This window comes from Sminthopsis crassicaudata, chromosome 2 (assembly GCF_048593235.1).
Source record: "Sminthopsis crassicaudata isolate SCR6 chromosome 2, ASM4859323v1, whole genome shotgun sequence".
NCBI classification, from domain to species: domain Eukaryota; kingdom Metazoa; phylum Chordata; class Mammalia; order Dasyuromorphia; family Dasyuridae; genus Sminthopsis; species Sminthopsis crassicaudata.
Window position 1 is genome coordinate 259517940 of NC_133618.1, and position 18680 is coordinate 259536619.

Here is an 18680-nt window from a genome sequence, read left to right on the forward strand (position 1 = left end):
ATATGTGTACATTTATATGTATATATAGTAAACCACTGACTTCATTTTTATTAATATGAATAAAACTATTGATTGCTTTGCAAGAACTCTTCTTATTAACCTTAACCATTGCCTTAGTACAGTTTGCAAATTTTTTTGCCAAAGATGTGATTTCTTTTAAATTGTTCTGGTTTTTGATTCCAAGAAATTTCCAAACCCATATGCTCCTCTTTAGTAGTTTATACATATATAATTGTTTCAACTACAAGTTGTATCATCAGAAGATGCATCAGAGGAAAAGCTGTTATAACAACCATATGTACTATCTCTTGTCTGGCTCCTGAGAAAGGGAAAAGAATCAGAAAAAAAGCAGAAGGCAGACAGTGGAAGTTTTATCTTTTCCTTGAGAAACCAAGATTTCATGATTTACCACCCCATTCATTCTAGAAGTAATTATAGCAAGCCACTCGATTAAAACCTTTTATAAACATTAATAAAAATAATTCAGATAAAGAATGCTTATATAGTTAGACTATTTTATAGTAATCAACAGACGTTTATTAAGTACTCATGATTTAGAAACTGGGTTAAGTGTTGGTAATACAAATAAAAAGTAAAATCACTCCACATTTTAATGGGTGAGATGATAGATACATAAATACCCACGTGTATACATATACACACACGCATCTGCACACACATATATAATGTCATGCTATACTATGTGTGACAAGTGATATCATTTATGTGGCTCAGAGGGAGGAAAGAATAGATATCCCTAGCATCTTCTCCCCTCTCCCTCTTCTCCAAGGGAGATGAGCATTCTTGTCAGGAGAGAAAGCAGAAGGTTGGACTCAGAAGCTAGCTATTCTGCTCTCCTCAGAGACAGGAGATTCTAGGTTATAATTATATTTATCCTTTCCCTTAAATATTATCAATATTGAGGATATAATTTTGGGATCAAAGTTAAACTCCTGGTGACTATTAGCATAAAAAAAGGGGTCTCTAAACTTTGCATCTAAGATTTGGCTCTGTCAATTGGACCAGAATTGACTTCAAACCTGTGGGTATCTGGAGCTGAATCAGAGCAAGCTAAAGACAGAAGAATCAAGACATAACAGAAGTTTAATTAATTTCACACTGAGGAAAATGACACCTACAGGTGGAAGCCTACATCCTAAGAGAGAGAGAGAGAGAGAGAGAGAGAGAGAGAGAGAGAGAGAGAGAGTAATGTTGCTGGTACTGGGGTTACTTATATATTTGAAAGGGGTTGGCCCACAACACAATCATTCTTAGATCTTAATATAGTTCTCACAGTGGAGACAATGTATATGCTCATTGATCCTGTGGGAACAGTCATTGTCTCAAGTTTTGGGGAGTTGTGGCCACTCTGAGGGTCACAGAACCAGAGTTCTGTAATGGGAACAGGGGTACAGTACCATAAGTACTTATCAAAGAACAGAGATCATGAACATGTAATAAACAGTCCTGGGAAATAAGGGAAATTATATCCCTTGGTGAATGCTTTAAGTGCTGGTCCAAGCTATACACTTTGCTAGAGGGTGTTATTATCATGAGTACAAAGGATTATTGCTATGTCAAACATAGGATATAGCCTGCTTGCTTGGCCTTATTTCTGAGAAATAATAATATTTTGACAGTTCCTTTTATACTAATTCCACAATTAATACACACAAATAAATAGCAAATAGATTAACACATATAAGTAAAGAGCAAAAAAAAAATTATTTATCCATATCACTATCAAAACAGAAATTAAAGAAAGAATACATAGGATAATATATAATAGATAACACAAATTGAAGTCACTCTTTCACTGGGAGCAAAATATCTCAAGTCAAAGAAGAGCAAGTCTTAGATCTTACCTCAAAAAGAACTTCCTTTAATTTCCTAGTGTAACAAGCTAGGGATAAATATATGATGGAGACTGACAGTTCCTCTTAGATTATCTTCTTGCCAGAGTCATTCTTTTTCTTCAGCGACCTGAAAAGAGATTAGCATTGTGGATTTTGTCTCCAAATTAGAAGCCTAAAGAAATCTGAAGAGATTGAGGAGACCATATTTCTCTTCTCTTTTACTCTCATCAAGTGTGCTGCTCCCTTGAAGCAGGCATTTTCATCAATTAGGAAAGAATCTTATACCAAGGGATTTGGAGGCTTGGATGGCATGTGTTATATTAGTCCGAATGTTTTCATGAGAACTGAAGGATTATTTTTGGTCTTGATTGAAATAAATTATTTTCTGATGTCCCAAGGGAAACATTTAGTGTAGACATGACCCAAAGAAAGAATGAGTTGTGAGATTCTCCAAGAATGAATAAATTCCTTGTAAATTCAGAGCAACAGGCCTAAGCTATGTGTTATGATTAAATGGCTGGAATGGGGGGAGGGAAAAGCCAGTCCAGTTAATGACAGTCTGAATTGTAGTTAAAACAATTTTTGTTTTTGTTTTTCCTGAGTCTGGGGTTAAGTGACTTGCCCAGGGTCACACAGCTAGAAAGTATTAAGTATCTGAGACCAGATTTGAACTCTGGCCCTCCCGAGTTCAAGGCTGGTGCTCTATCCACTGTGCCACCTAGCTGCCCCCTAGTTAAAACAATTTTGAATGAGATTCTCCAGTTTAGCTTTTGTCTCTTCTTCTTCTGAAATAATTGGTCTTTATAAATTCATTGTAATCTCCCTGGCCCCTTTATTGGCAATAGCTGTAGCATTCTCTAAATAACAAATTTGTACAATGACCCTAGTTCTTGTTTGCATGCATGAATTCATTTGAATAAATAAATTTGCATATAGGTTACAAAGCTCTAATAATAACATGAGATACTACTCATGGTAGCATTTGAGAGCTTCCCTTTTTAGGTGATATATGATTTTACAGTTGGAAAGACCTCAGAGATCAGATAAACAATTCTCCCATTTCTCAGAGGAGATAGATGAGTCTCAGAATCATTAAGTGCCTTGTCCAAGGTTACAAAGAAGGTGAATGACATAAGTGAGTCAAACCCAAATATTTTATTTTATTCAAACCCAGTGCTTTCTCTAACCATATCACAAAATTTTAGGCACTTCAAAATTTACTCCCACGTAGTGACTCAGGTTTTCTATTTTGGCTAGTTCAGGACTTTTGACTTAACAGGCAAGTATGTCACTATTACTGCTGTTCCATCCACTTCAGGTTCAACACTCAGTTTAAAATCTCTGACCTATTCCTAAGTACCAGTCTTATGAGCCTTAGAGTCTCTCTCTCAGTGTGGGAAGAAGATAACATCTTCAATGTCCTCCTTCAAACCCAGGAACCTACATAGTCAGTATCTGAATGCCCTGATCACAGATGTCTGTCTTAAAGACAGTTACAGAATTATGCAATATTAGGCTTTTAAAGATACTTTAAACAGTTTAATCCAATATCTTCCTTTTCCAGATGAGGAATTAATGCCTAGTTATACGATGCACAGATGACATACCTGAAATTAATACCAAAAGATTAGAGCTGGAAGGTATCATAGAGCAAGGCTTCTTAAACTTTTTCCACTTGAGACCCCTTTTCACCAGAGAAATTTTTATGTGACCCTGGGTATATAGAGATATTAAAGGGGCATACAAACCAAATATTTATTAATAAGAAACCATCATTTCACTACCCCTACATTTAGTTATGAGACCTCATATGAAGTCACAAACCACAATTTAAGAAGCTGGGCTCTAGAGAGCTTTGAGTCCAACTTCCTCATTTTACATATGAGGAAATTGAGGCCCAGAGAAGTTAAATGAGTTGCCCAGAGAAAGATGGGTAGTAAATAACAGAATGGGGCTTACTCCGGCCCAATATTCTTACCATTATTGCTTCAATTCTCTTTCTTTCCACTAAAGCACATCAATCTTTCTCTTTTTTCAAGTGCCATGTCTTCTATGAAACCTTTTCATCATCTCAGCTGAAATATTTTGTTTGAACATTTAATCCTTACTACATTATATTTGGCATCACATTTATTTGACCATGTTACATCTTTTGCCCCAAAAGGTTATAAAACTTCTTAAAGTAAATGACTCTCTCTCTCTCTCTCTCTCTCTCTCTCTCTCTCTCTCTCTCTCTCTCTCTCTCTCTCTCTCTCTCTCTCTCTCTCTCTCTCTCTCTCTTTGTCTCTTTGTGTCTCTCTGTCTCTCTCTGATTCTCTCTCTTTGTCTCTCTGTCTCTCTCTCCCCTCTCTCTCCTCTCTCTCTCCTCTCTCTTTTTATATATATCTGAAGTCTCTTAAGCTTACACATATAAGTGCTCAGTGTCTGTTAAGTTAAACTGAATTTTCTCTCTTCTTTGTTTCCTTTAATTTTGAATTCATTTTCCTGATATCATAGTTCTTTCCCTTGGCCTGCCTCCATTCCTTCCTTCCTTCCTTCCTTCCTTCCTTCCTTCCTTCCTTCCTTCCTTCCTTCCTTCCTTCCTTCCTTCCTTCCTTCCTTCCTTCCTTCCTTCCATCCTTCCTTCTTTCTTCCCTTATCCCAAAAGCTGGGGTCTTTGGGTTTGTCAACCACTAGATTGCTATAGTTATTGACTATTTTGTCCTGTGAACCTAACCTATTCCACTGATCAACTAGTATATTTCTTAGCCAATACCAAATGTTTTGGTAACTATTGTTTTATAATATAGTTTTAGATCAGGTACAGCTAGGCCACCTTCATTTGATTTTTTTTTTTCATTATTTCCCTTGAAAGTCTTGATCTTTTGTTCTTCCAAATGAATTTTGTAGTTATTTTTTCTAAGTAATTAAATTAGTTTTTTGGGAGTCTTATCGGTATAGCACTAAATAAATAAATTAGATTAGGGAGTATTGTCATCTTTATTATATTTGCTCTACTTATCCAACAGCATTTAATGTCTTTCCACTTGGTTAGATCTGACTTTATTTGTGTGGAAAACTCCTTTTGAAAATTGGAGTAGTCATCTTCTAATTGATGGTTGTGTAATTTTATCATATAGGTTTTCTCTTCCTTGTTTCTTAAATTTTTTAGGTAAAGGCATGGTTTTGTTCTCTGTCCTTCCCTTTTCTCTATCCTGCTTTTAGCCTCTCTTAGACACCTCTCAAGAGATTTACCTTCTTATTCAGCAGAGGGCAGAAGAGTACAGTTATTTGCTGGGAAGCCCTTGCTGGAATATTTCTAACAAGGGTGATTGCAGAATAATTCAAAATAGTATTGAAGATTAGGTTCATCCTTTTTCTCTCCACCTCCAATAAATAAAAGTAATCTCATTTTGAGAATGCTCATCTCCTAAAAACTAAGGCCACAATCCAGCTCCTCACAGGTCTCACTAAATGGTTTTCTGATGTCCACTCATTCCCATTGCTCTCTGTAGCTTGATGTTCTTGAAGGTTTACTGCTTCTGTCCTGGCCTTGGTACCATCTGAAGGAAGCTAGGTCTGGGGCCAGAAGTTGAACAGGAATGTATTTCTATTCATCTTACCTTTTTTTCCCCACTGGATATTTTAAGAGTTAACTTTTGTGAATCATTGGACTATTAAAGAAGATAGTATGTTTTTCCCAGTAGGATCCTTAGAATTTGATGCTGACACCTAATGCTGACATTTAACATATAACATCTATCAACTGGGGCTCAATATTTTTATAACATTGAAAAACTTTAATATAATATTGCTAATTATTAATTTAGACTTAAAATATTAAGGTGAAATCATATTCTCCAGAACATTCTATGAAATTACAAGAAGGAATTAATGCTACTTTTGATAACTGAAAAGTGTTCATAGGCAGATAACATCTCAGAGCCTTAGTTTCTTCATATGTAAAATGGGAATGATAATATTGATATTACTTTTCTCATGGTGTCATTGTAAGGAATGTTCTTTGCAAACTTTGCTATTTAATGTGTTTTTAATAGCCTACAAATAGCATCTAGCCCTGTTTTCTAATATCAATATTTAAAAAGTGTTTTACTGGTTTTACTAGTGTTACCATAACAACTTATTTACTTAGATGTCTATTCAACCTTTCCCTTATTACATAACCCATATTCAAATTTGGAATGATTTCTCTCCTCTTCTGTTTAATAATCACCAGCTCATAACATGTATAGCTCCACCTTTCCTCTGACTATAACTCTCCCTTCCCCTCCAATGATATCTTAACACACCTCTTATCTAGGTCCCTCCTTTTCTTTCTGTACTCCCAAATCTAAGAGGGCTTCTTCAAATTCATTTCTGGAAAACCAAGAAACACAAAGAACTTCTCAGACCCATGACCAGATGGATCTAGCATCAGCAAGAACTACAGCAAATAAAATAGGTGAGGAGAAATAATCCTAACTTAAGACATGACAGGACTCAGAGAAAGAAGGAATGGAGTGGAAGAAGGGAGGGGGGGGCATTGTAGAATAAGAAGGATGCATGTTATGTACAGGGAAGTGATTACTGAGCAAAATGCATGGAAAAGGAAATAGTGCCTGAAAGAGGTTTTTGTGGCTCAGAGGAAGGAACAATCAGTTGAAAGTTTGGAGAACTGGGTAACAATCCTGATTCTGGTATTAATTTGCTGTGTGATTCTGAGCAAATTGTTTTCCCTCTCTCTTCTTTTATCTGCAAATATGAGGGAGGGGTAACTTTTTTTTTTTTCTAGCTTTAGCATTCCATGGGGAAAATGTTAAATAAGTATCCATGTTCTGCCCAGAAAAATGCCAGATGCTGTGGGATGAAATTTATTCTTGAAGTCAGTCAAGGACATTTCAGTCTAACAAGATTGACACACAGGAGAGAATTATTCCTGTTGTTTATTGTTCAGTTATTTTTGGCATGTCTGACTCTTTGTGTTGCCACTTGGGGGGTTTCTTGGCAAAAATGCTCTAAGTTATAGATGGTTATAAATGACTTGCCCCCCAAGGTCACACAGCTGCTAAGTATCCAAGGCTGGATTTGAACTCAGATCTTCTTGATTCCAGGGCCGGTTCCAATGAGTCTAAGCACAGAAGGACTGTAAAAAAGAAAAAAAAAGACATATGTGGTCAGGAAAGATTCATGGATGAGGTGAGACATGACCTAGATCTTGAAGGATGGAAAGAATTCAAAATAGCATTCACTTTAGGTTTTAGAAAATCACGAGAAAGAAATGGAGTTAGAAAGTCTCTAGTTTTCCCTCTGAGTTCTTCTTCCACCTCTTCTTCCACAGGAGAGAAAGCAAAAAGTGTGAATGGGATTTTCCCCCTGCTGCTGTTATTGGTGCTTGCTTTCCTTCTGATGCTGGGCCTGAGTAAAGATCTGAATAATGATAACTGGTTAATTGAAAAGACATTCGAGGAGGAACATATAGATTATCCTAAGTCTCAACACTTGTTCAGGTACTGTAACGCCATGATGCTGTTGAGAAAAATCCGGAATCCCAAAAACAACTGCAAGCAGAAGCACACATTCATTCATGAGAAGATAGAAACACTCATTAGTATCTGCAAAAATTTCACTACTCTTACTACATGCAAGTACCCCTCAAGAATGGACTGCCACCAGAGCCAGGTGAAGTTTCAGCTGACATATTGTAAACTTATTGAAGGAACAAAGTTTCCAGGATGCAAGTACAACTCTCAGACCAAATTTGAGTCTATCCTCTTCAACTGTGATGAATTAGGGCCTGTATACTTACATGGGATTGTGGAGGATTTGTAGATCAGCTCCTTTGCTTGGGACTCCCTATTTTCCATCTCCAGCTGTGAATCATCTTCACTGATCTCTAGAATGACCACTGTAGAAATGAGGGGAGGAGATCTCCTGAGTATAGAAGCCGGGGACCAGTAATGTTCTTTCCAGAGTAAAAAGCTCTGATTTAACTCCACTTGCTTTTTCTCCCTCAATAAAATAATTTACTTCCCTGAATGATGAGCTGTGATTGTTTTTGGGAATGCTGGAAGCTTGCTGTAGATATACCAAATAGATACTTATATCTTATGAGTTGAGTGAGTACAATAGATGCTTATCAAGGCTATCGGGGAAGGGTTCCAATGCTCTTCAAGATACTGTTTAAAATTCTATTATAACTTTATACTTTTGGTTCATCTTTGCTTCTGTTAAATGAAAAAAAAAATTAGATAAAATAAGCCTTAATTAAACCTTACTAATCATCTATCAGGAGTGAACTCATCAGATCTATGCTTAAATTGAAATTGGGTTGTCACAAAGACTTGAGAGGGGAGTAGAGACAGCATGAGGATGTTGGCACCTAAGCAGAAAACTAGAGATGGGGAATATACTTAGGGGAAGAAAGAATGAAGAAAGGCTTTTTCTCTCTTTCCAACCTTGTTCCTGATTTTCTCTGGACTTCAGATACTTGTCTTCTCTATTGCTGCCTCATCCTGGAACTTCCCTTAACATCTAGAACAAGTGGTCATTGCCCACCCCACGCCCTATTCACCATGAAATTATCTCTTAGCAAGAAAAACACACACCCTTTCTCCCACTGGTGACTTATTCCAGAAACCTCTATTTCATAGAGGCCTACTTTCCTTCTACTCCTGACTTTCTTTATACTTTAAAACCATGTCCTATCTCACTTGCCTCCATTTCTGCTACATATTCCTCTATTCGGCTACATTCCTCTACATATACATCTTTTCTAGCTCCTTTTTTATTTTGTCTTCCCTATTAGAAAATAAGTTCTTTGAGGTCAGTCTTTCTTTTTGTAATATGTGTAACTAGTGCTTAGCATGATGTTTGGTATATGGTAAGTACTTGATAAATGCTTATTTCCTTTCTTTTACATTAGTCTTTTTTGTTTACTTTCTTACAATTTAACTACTTTTTGATTAACTGATCTTTATACGTGACATTACAACTCTGCTTCCACAACTTTATACAAGTAGGTTCCAATATCTAAAATGAACCCTCTCTTAACATCTGCCTAGTAGATACCCTAGCTTCCTTCAAAGTACAACTCAGATGTCACTTCCTATCTAATCCCCTTCTCCCACACTCTCAGTTATTAGTAATCTCTTCCTCTTGAAATCATGTTGCATATATTTTGTATTTACTTGGGCACACATTACTGCCCCCCCCCCTTCCACCTCAAGCTTCCTGAACTTGCTAGATGGTACAACTAACTTTTGTCCTGTGTTGTTTTATTTATAATTTCTAGAAATAGAGCTCTAGAAAACCAGGCTTTTGATAAATCTTACTGGAATGCTTTAAACCTAAATCACTCTTGCTCTCACTGATTGGCCAATAATAGATCTCAGTCCAAGACTCATTTGGTCTTTGTTTGGTTCAGAGTGAGTATAAATAGCAATTGTTGTAGCCAGAAATCCTTAGTTTTCCCCTCTCAGTTTGATTTTTTTTTTTTTTTTTTTTTTTTTTTTTAGTAGGCAAACCAGGCCATCTTTCCTCTCGTTTCTTAGATAGTCTTAAATCACTGAATGGATGTTGCCTCTTACAACTGAGACCTGGGAATGATTTTAGCATAAAGCATAGAAAGGCCAAGGTCTCCCACTGCATTTGGCGTCATTTTCTGATCTATGTTTTGCCACTGGACTCAGATGATCTTGGAGGAGAGAGTGAGGTTGTTGACTTTGAACAGTTCTACCTCATTTAAATTCAATTCACTTGCAAGTCTAAGACAGAGTTAAGAAAACCTCAGTTCCTGTCACAGAAACTTTCTAGAAATGTGACTCTAGGTAAGTCATTTGATTTTTCTCAGCCTCATTTTCTTCATAGGTAAAAGTCAAATCATTAAGCATTTATTAAGTTTTAACTATGTGATGATAAATGTCACGGATACTAAGAAGGCCAAAAACATCCTGTTCTCAAGGAGATCACAATCTAATGAGTAAGAATATTACAGAAGCAAAATAAAAAAAGGCAAAAACAGATTCTGCCCTCCAGGAGATCATTATCTAATGGGTAAGACAACATTACCAAAACAAGATTTAAAAAAAGACTCAACAACAGATTCTGCTCTCAAGGAGCTCACAATCTAATGGGGGAGGTAACATGCAATTTATAAATAAGACTACACAGAATAAACAAGAGATAATTATAAAGGAAAGTATTAGCATTAACTGGGATCAAGAAAGGTTTCTTGTAGAAGATTATATTTCAGTTGAGATTTGAAGGAAGCCAAGAAAGCCAGGAGGAGGAAAAAAAAGAATCGGAGATAATCAGATAGTCTATCTCCTGAGTCACGAGATAGAATGTATTATATGAGCAACAGCAAGGATACCCGAGGCATTAGATCCCTGAATATGTGGAGGGTAGTAAGTTGTAAGAAATGTGATGATTAATTGGACTCATATTTTATTCCAATCAACATTAATCAGACTGGTATGATTCCATAGGGAAAGTAACTGTACATTCTGGGTATTAGGCCCTAGAACTGAGAACTACAAGTTGTAAGTTCACTTGCTTCATCATAAGAAACTAACTTATTTTTCCTTATTAGGGTGACCCAGCCCAACAAAACAGAGGCAACTCGAAGACAGGGAAAGTCCTCCAGCTATTTTTGTTACCCCTCCATGTCTTGCCATTCCTCTATTGCCTAACATGGACAGATGGTCATGAGCATTTAGCCAATGAGTGATGCTGGTTGCTGCCTTTTTATTTGTCTATTGGCTCATGTAGATATTTTGACATCTGTTTATTAGCCCATCACATAAGTTTGCTCATCAGGTTGGTAGGACTTCCTGAAAAATCAAGATAGGTCAGTCAAGGTCTATTCATCAATTTATGTGTCAACCAGTGGGAATTTTTATTTTGTGTAGACTTTCCTGAAAGGTCAAGGACAAAGTCTGTCAACCAGTAAGATTTTGCTTCATCTGTGTTTCTGGGTGTCAAGCCCTTTAACACAAAGGCCCTTGAGGAAGGGAGCATCTTTTTTTTTTTTTAATTAATTTTATAATTATACATTTTTTGACAGTATATATGCATGAGTAATTTTTTTTATAACATTATCCCTTGTATTCATTTTTCCAAATTTTCACCTCCCTCCCTCTACTTCCTCCCCTAGATGACAGGCAATCTCATACATTTTACATGTGTTACAGTATAACCTAGATATAATATATGTGTGTAAATCCAATTTTTTTGTTGCACGTTAAGTATTGGATTCCGAAAGTATAAGTAACCTGGGTAGGTAGACAGTAGTGCTAATATTTTACATTCACTTTCCAGTGTTCCTTCTCTGGGTGTAGTTGTTTCTGTCCATCGTTGATCAGCTGGAAGTGAGTTGGATCTTCTTTATGATGAAGATATTCACTTCCATCAGAATACATAGAAGGGAGCATCTTAAATTGTGAGAAAGATTTGAGGTCCACTTCATTAGAAGGGGCCATGTATCCTTTAATAAAGCGCAGAGCTCTACCTCAGTTTTTCTTACTGTAAATTGGACATTTTGGACCCCATAGGAGATTAGAAAAATAGAAAGAGGTCAGATTATGAAGAGTTTTAAAAGTCAAATAGGATTTGATATTTTATACTAGAGGTGATCGGGAGACACTGGAGTTTTTTTTGAGAGATGTCATGAAGATAGAATTGACAGGACTTTGCACAAATTGAATATAGGGAGTGAGAGAATAAGGAATAGAGGATGGCAAGTAGATTTTCAAACCTGGGTGATTGGAGGATATTGGAACCTTCAATAGTAAAAGGGGAAATAGGAAGAGGGGAGCAATTGGGGGGCAGGGAAGATAATAATGTTTTAGATATATTGAGTTTAAAATGTCTACAAGAAATTTAGATTAAGATGTTCAATAGGCAGTTGGACATGCAAAACAAGAAATCTGGAGAGAAGTTGGCTGTTTAAATAGTTCAGAGAATCATTTATCTAGAGATGATCATTGAATCCACAAGGGCTGATATCAAACAAAATAATATATTCCAAGTCAAAACTTGGACCTTCATGATTAGCAGCATATCCCAGATAAAAATTAAACAAATGAGACTAAGAGCAGTAATCAGAAAGGTAAGAAAAGGGTAATAGTGTCAAAAACTGAAGAGAGATTAAGGAGGAAAATGAAGATAATAACTGTACTTAATTCACAAAGTTATTGAGAGGATAAAAGGGAATAAAGATGTAAAGTAACTCATAAATCCTAAGCTACTATATAAAATTTAGTTACTTTGATAGAAAGAGGGAGAAAGGAGAAGAAGATAGCCAAATTAGAAAAAATAATAATAAAAGTGGTGATGATGATCTCATTAGCTCCCATGGATTTAATTACCATCTTTATGCTGATGATTCTCAAATTTATCTTTCTTTTCCTCAACCTCTAGGATAACCTCGATATTATATCTACAACTACCTTTCAACTATCTCAACCTGGATATCCAATAGATATCTTAAAATAAACATATCCAAAATAGAATTCATTGTTTTTTCTCCTAATTACCTCCTTCCTATTTTCTCTATTACTCTAGTCAAGTCTTGAAATAAATCAAAGTCATGAACTTAGGAATAAAGTGTTTTTAATTGAGAGAAATTTGCCACCAGGAGAGATGTCTCCTGAGTGCAGAACATAGTGCCCTAACTAAGAGACCTATGAAAAGGAGCTGTGGGGGAGAAGATAGTATGAGATAGTAAGGCCTGGTTGTGAGGTGCCAGCCTCTCTTGACAATCTAAGCAAGGAAAGCCACTTCATTCTGACTCTTTTGCCCTTCAAGCCATGAATCCTAATTGAAGAGGATATAGTTTAGATCAAGTTGGCTTTGTTAGGAGAGGTTCTAGGGTGGGGAACTTAAGGTGTGGCTCAGCTCAACCTAATTGATACTATCTTTAAGGGTAGGAATACTAGGACAATCCTGGAATTCTGACACTGCTAAGATAATTAAGAGTTAGTGGTGGTGAACTTTACATTTGGTATTAACAATTTTCTGTGATTATAGAGATTATCCTCTCAGTCACTCAATATTTTCCATGTTTGCATGTTGTCTTCCCCATTAGAATATTATCTCCTTGAGGTCAGGGTAATTAAATTAGAACTATTAAAGGCAGTTTTTTTTCATATCTTCTAGGATGCCTAGCACAATGCCTTACCCATAATAGATGCTCAATCTATTCAACATTATTGACTTCTTTTTCTTTGTTACTATTTTGTCCCTGCTTTAAGTTATTTTAAAAAAAGACAAACTAACCTCTTATTTAACGTACCAAGGCAATTTAAGATGACACTCAAACGAAGATGTAGTTCTTTGTCAGACTATCTGAAATTCTCTCTTCCCCAAAATGATTGAATTAGAATACTAATTTTTGGGACCAGTACTAATGTTCATACTGGGAATCTCATTTAAGGATTTCCCTTCTTAGTAGGCTTTAAATAAAAAGCCCAGGAATTCAGATTTTATCATAAAAGCAAAGGGAGCTATTAAAACTTCTTAGACAGGAGAATGTCGTGGTCAGACTTATGTTTGATGATTATCAATTTGGCAGCTATGTGTAATTGAATGGAGAGAGGAGAGACTGATAGTCGAGTCCAATAAGGAAGCTCTTCTAATAGTCTAGGTGATGGAAGAACAGGTCTTGAAAAAGAGTAGTAAACATGTTAGGAATTATAAAATTCCAATAAAATAAATGTCAGCAATTATAAATTGGCTCTTTCCTCTAGTTCACCACTTAAAAATGATTCCTAGTTATTCTATCCCATTAGCACCTCATCAGATGCAAAAAGACATGATAAATCTTAGGTAAAGGAAAAATTATATATACTACATATATGAGGGTGTGTGCTCATGTATATATATATATATGTATGTGTATGAATATGTGCATAATTATGCATATGTATATCCAAACTGTTTATTGTATCTGGATATTATTTGTCAAAGTGAGAAAAAGAAAAGCAATCCTTGATAGCTGTTGAATAAGAACTACTTTTAGCAGTGTAGAAATAAAACTATTAATTAGAAAGTTGAGACCTCCAGAAGGAGGATATTTTGATACGCTGATGCATCTGTGATTTCATCCCTGTGTGTATACAAATTCAGTTCCTTCCAAATCTTCTAATTTTTTTGTTTGCTTGTTTTTCTTGTCCATGCCTTTTCATAAATCCTCCAGAGATGCATTTCTTAAGCCCTGGAATATTATAGGTTCCTAGAAAGACAGATGAAACATCAGAGATCATCTGGTTCAATTTCCTTATTTTATATTGGAAAAAACTGAGGTCCTTGGAGTATGGTAAGTAATTTATCTAAGGTCACACAGATTAGTGGTAGAATCTGAACCCAGGTCCAAGTCCATGTTCCTTCTCTGCTTTCCTTTGTTGTTGTTCATTTGTTTTAAAGTATTGCAGCAAGGTTTAAAAGAATCACCAACTGTTTATCTACTGTCTCCTTACCACATGAATAGACTGTTTTTTTTTCTAGCAATTATTATAATAGTCATATGTAATGTTGAAGGACCTTTGTGTTTATATTTTGCCCTCTCCACATTACTCATTTCTTACATTTTTTTCAACTCTTTTGCTGTAAATCAAAGAAGATTGAACATATATAGAGGCAGAAATCACCTCAAACTACCTCTGGTTGAAGATGAAATTTAATAGAAATGGGTATAAGACTCTATACTTAGAGGGAAAAAAAAAACAACCTGAATATTTATAAGATGAAAGAGACCTACACAGAGACTTAGAAGTTTGCAGAATATTAGGCTTATATCCCAAAGAAATAGTAAAGAGGGGAAAGGGACCTGTATGTGCCAAAATGTTTGTAGCAGCCCTTTACGTAGTGGCTAGAAACTGGAAGATGAATGGATGTCCATCAATTGGAGAATGGTTGGGTAAATTATGGTATATGAAGGTTTATGGAATATTATTGCTCTGTAAGAAATGACCAGCAGGAGGAATACAGAGAGGCTTGGAGAGACTTACATCAACTGATGCTGAGTGAAATGAGCAGGACCAGAAGATCACTGTACACTTCAACAACAATACTGTATGAGGATGTATTCTGATGGAAGTGGAAATCTTCAACATAAAGAAGATCCAACTTACTTCCAGTTGATCAATGATGGACAGAAACACCTACACCCAGAGAAGGAACACTGGGAAGTGAATGTAAAATATTAGCACTACTGTCTATCTACCCAGGTTACTTATACCTTCGGAAGCTAATAATTAATGTGCAACAAGAAAATTGGATTTACACACATATATTGTATCTAGGTTATACTGTAACACATGTAAAGTGTATGGGATTACCTGCCATCTAGGGGAGGGAGTAGAGGAAGGGAGGGAGGGGAAAATTTGGAAAAATGAATACAAGGGATAATGTTATAAAAAAAAAATTACTCATGCATATATACTGTCAAAAATTTATAATTATAAAATTAAAAAAATTAAAAATTAAAAAAAAAGAGAAAAAAAAAGTTTGCAGAAATTTTGCTGTTGTTCAGTCTTGTCCAATTCTTTGTGATCTTATTTTTTTTTTATTAAGATACTAGAAATAATTTGCCATTTCCTTCTTTTAAATAATTTTATAAATGAGGAAACCGAGGCAAGCAGAGTTAGGTAACTTGCCCAGGATCATACAGCTAGGAAGTGTCTAAGGTCAGATTTGAACTTAAGTATTGAAAAGTTACTGTTCTGATCATTACTGCCTTATTATATAGTTTAAGATCTGGTACTGCTAAATTCCTTTACATTTTTTCCTATTACTTCCTTTGATATTCTTGACTTTTTGTTCTTCCAAATGAATTTTATTATCTTTTCTTTATCTCCTTTCATATGTTATCTATAACTACCAAGTTCCAAAAATCACGAAGAAAAATAATTACCAGAAGTCTATTTAAGGGGAAATAACAGTTAGTAGCAAAAAGAGTCTTGGATTAAAGTGTTGAAAGTCTATCATTTAAGTCTCAGTATGCCATTAAGTGGCAATATGACTTTAAACAATTTGCATAAATCTTTGGGCCCCTGCTTTTTCTGCTCTCATGTAGAGAGGTACCTACTTCTCAGAGCTATCTTAAAGCTATCCAAGATCATGTGTATAAATTTTGTGAAAAGTACAATTTGTTACATTAATGAAAAGGATTAAGGAATACAAATTCAGACCTCTTAGTTAAATCATTAGGACTCAGATTCTCAAGATGTGAGCTCTTTTGAGTTTAATGAAGTTGATCTGATAAGTTTTGTGTGTATGTGATATTCCCCTGCCTTCCCAAATATTATCATACAGATGGCCCTTTTGCTGTTGGTCCACTATGGACCAGGCATATCTCGTAACCACATCTGAGAAGAGGTCAAAGGGAAGAATTGTAAGGTTAGGAGAATGTGGAGACACTAAGGGCATTTTGAGATTTTTATCTATTAGTTCCTCTCCTGGAGAGCTCAAGCTGTACTAGCAGATCATTAATTTGGAACATGTACTAATCTCTTTCACCCACTCATCCTAGACATTTGAGTATTACTCATTTCAAAATATTTGGTTAGAAATATGGGATTTGTTAAGTTAATTTTTTTTTTTTGAGAATAGAGGGTAAAATATACTTAACTATCCTAATTAATTTCTCTTAGCCTCTCTTACATGCTGCTTCCTACTAATTCCTCCTTGTTCCTTTCTTTCTCTGAGTTTTCCTTTCTGTGTCCTTTACCTGCATTGTTGTTTCCTTATATCATCCTTTTCCAGACTCCCCTAAAATCTGTGGTAGGTATGGGTGATTTTTATTTCTCAGAATTCTCTTTGTAAATGTTATGAACTCATGATTGGATTTTTGTGGAATTATATAAATCAAACAGGATCCTCATAGATTCTAAAATTCAATGCCCTACCCAATTTCAGAATCTTTTCAAAGACATTCCTGATAAGTCATTTGTTATCCACTCCCTATTTAAATACTTTCAGTAAAAAAACATTCACTATTTCACAAAAACTGTTTTGAATTCTGTTAGAAAGGTTATTCCTTAAATTCAGCCTCAAGTTGCGTTTTACAGAGCAATCTCAGAGGTCATCAGAATGACTCTTTACCTCAAAGCAAAATCTTGAGCACTATATATCTTACAAGTGATCATACAGCCTTCGCCAGAGGATCTCCAATAACAAGGAACTCAATATTTCCTAAAAGAATTAATTCCATTTTTGGACAGTTCAAATCAGGTACTTAAGGGTACAAGTACAAAAAAAGAAACTTTTACTACTCTTGATGAGATTACATTCTAAATGGGAGGAGACAAAAATATGTACACACATACATATATAAATTACACATTATTTATATAAATTTAATTATATATATATGTGTATATATATATATACATATATATATATACATATATTCAAAGTCATTATTACAAATACCTTTCAGATATGTTAAATTAGATACCCAATGCATCCAAAACTGAATCCATTATTTTTTCCCCTATAACTTTCCTTCTTCCAAACTTGGAAGGAAAGAAAGAAGCATTTATTAAGCAACTACTATGTGTCAAGCTCTGTGCTAAGAGCTTTAGAAATATTATATCATTTGATCCTTCCAACAACCTAGAAGGTAGATGATATTATTCCCATTTTATAGTTGAAAAAACCGAGGCAAACCTAGGACTATATAGTTAGTAAATACCTTAAAATAGATTTGAGTTCAGCTTTCCTGACACCAGGACCAATGCTCTATAGATTGTGCCATTTAGTTCAGCTCAACTTCTCTATTATTGTCAATTCTTCTACATCCTTCAGGTTCTCAGCTCCCCATATTCAGAGTGTTGCCAAAGCTTGTCAACTTCAGCTTTGCAACATCTCTCAGATATGCCTTTTTATCTCCAGGGATATTGTGGCAACCAACCTTGTGAAGACTCTCATCTCATGCCTAGAGTATTGCAATAGCCTGTTGGTCTGCCTGCCACAAGTCTCTCCTCACTCCAGTCCATTCTCCATTCATCTACCAAACTGATTTTTCTTTTCTTTTTTTTTATTAAAGCTTTTTATTTACAAAACATATGCATGGGTAATATTTCAACATTGACTCTTGCAAAACTTTCTGTTCCAAATTTTCTCCTTCTTCTCCCCACTCTTCTAGATGGCAGGCAATCCAATACATGTTAAATATGTTAAAATACATGTTAAATTCAACATATGTATACATATTTATACAGTTATCTTGCTACACAAGAAAAATCGGATCTAGAAAGAAAAAAACCTGAGAAGGAAAACAAAATTCAAGCAAACATCAACAGAACGTGTTAAAATATTATGTTGTGGTCCACACTCAGTTCCCACAGTTCTCTCTCTGGGTGTAGGTGGCTCTTTTCATTACTGAATATTATTGGAACTAGTTTGAATCATCTCATTGTTGAAGAGAGCTATGTCCACCAGAATTGATCATCGCATAATCTTATTGTTGCCGTGTACAATGATCTCCTGGTTCTGCTCATTTCACTTAGCATCAGTTCACATAAGTCTCTCCAGGACTCTCTGAAATCACAAACTGATTTTTCTTAAACACAGGTCTTCCCATGTCACCTCCCCCTGTACCAACACATTCAATAAACTTCATCGAATCTCTATTACTTTCAGGATCAAAACTTGATTACTATGTTGACATCCAAAACCCTCCCTAATCTAACAGTTCCCCATTCTTCCAGGATTCTTCTGCCCTTTATTCCTATATTCTTTGATCTAATAATATTGACTCTTTTTTTGATGTTCCCCAAACAATATGTTCCATTTCTCTTCTCTAGTCTGTCCTTCAAGCCTGGAATGTTCTCCTTCCTCATC

General features: G+C 35.4%; 1 protein-coding gene and 1 long non-coding RNA gene across 2 annotated transcripts; one reads left to right on the forward strand and one right to left on the reverse strand.

Annotated features, from left to right (window-relative positions):
* Positions 1-6144: 6144 nt before the first annotated feature.
* LOC141555853 (putative inactive ribonuclease-like protein 12) lies at positions 6145-7871 on the forward strand. Its single transcript, XM_074289129.1, has 2 exons — positions 6145-6297; positions 7174-7871. The coding sequence occupies exons 1-2, from the start codon at positions 6258-6260 to the stop codon at positions 7662-7664; spliced, it is 531 nt and encodes a 176-aa protein (XP_074145230.1). The 5' UTR covers positions 6145-6257; the 3' UTR covers positions 7665-7871.
* LOC141555854 (uncharacterized) lies at positions 6300-17728 on the reverse strand. Its single transcript, XR_012486361.1, has 3 exons — positions 17530-17728; positions 7642-7740; positions 6300-6978 (listed from the first exon to the last, which is right to left on the reverse strand). It is a non-coding gene; the product is annotated as an uncharacterized LOC141555854 (long non-coding RNA).
* Between the last annotated feature and the right edge of the window lie 952 nt (positions 17729-18680).

What these genes read in the sequence shown, in the direction of transcription:
- LOC141555853 (XM_074289129.1), top strand. Translation starts at nt 6,258, where the DNA reads ATGGATCTAGCATCAGCAAGAACTACAGCAAATAAAATAG. An exon ending in AACTACAGCAAATAAAATAG is followed by an intron (nt 6,298 to 7,173) that starts GTGAGGAGAAAT and finishes CTTCTTCCACAG; the next exon opens with GAGAGAAAGCAAAAAGTGTG.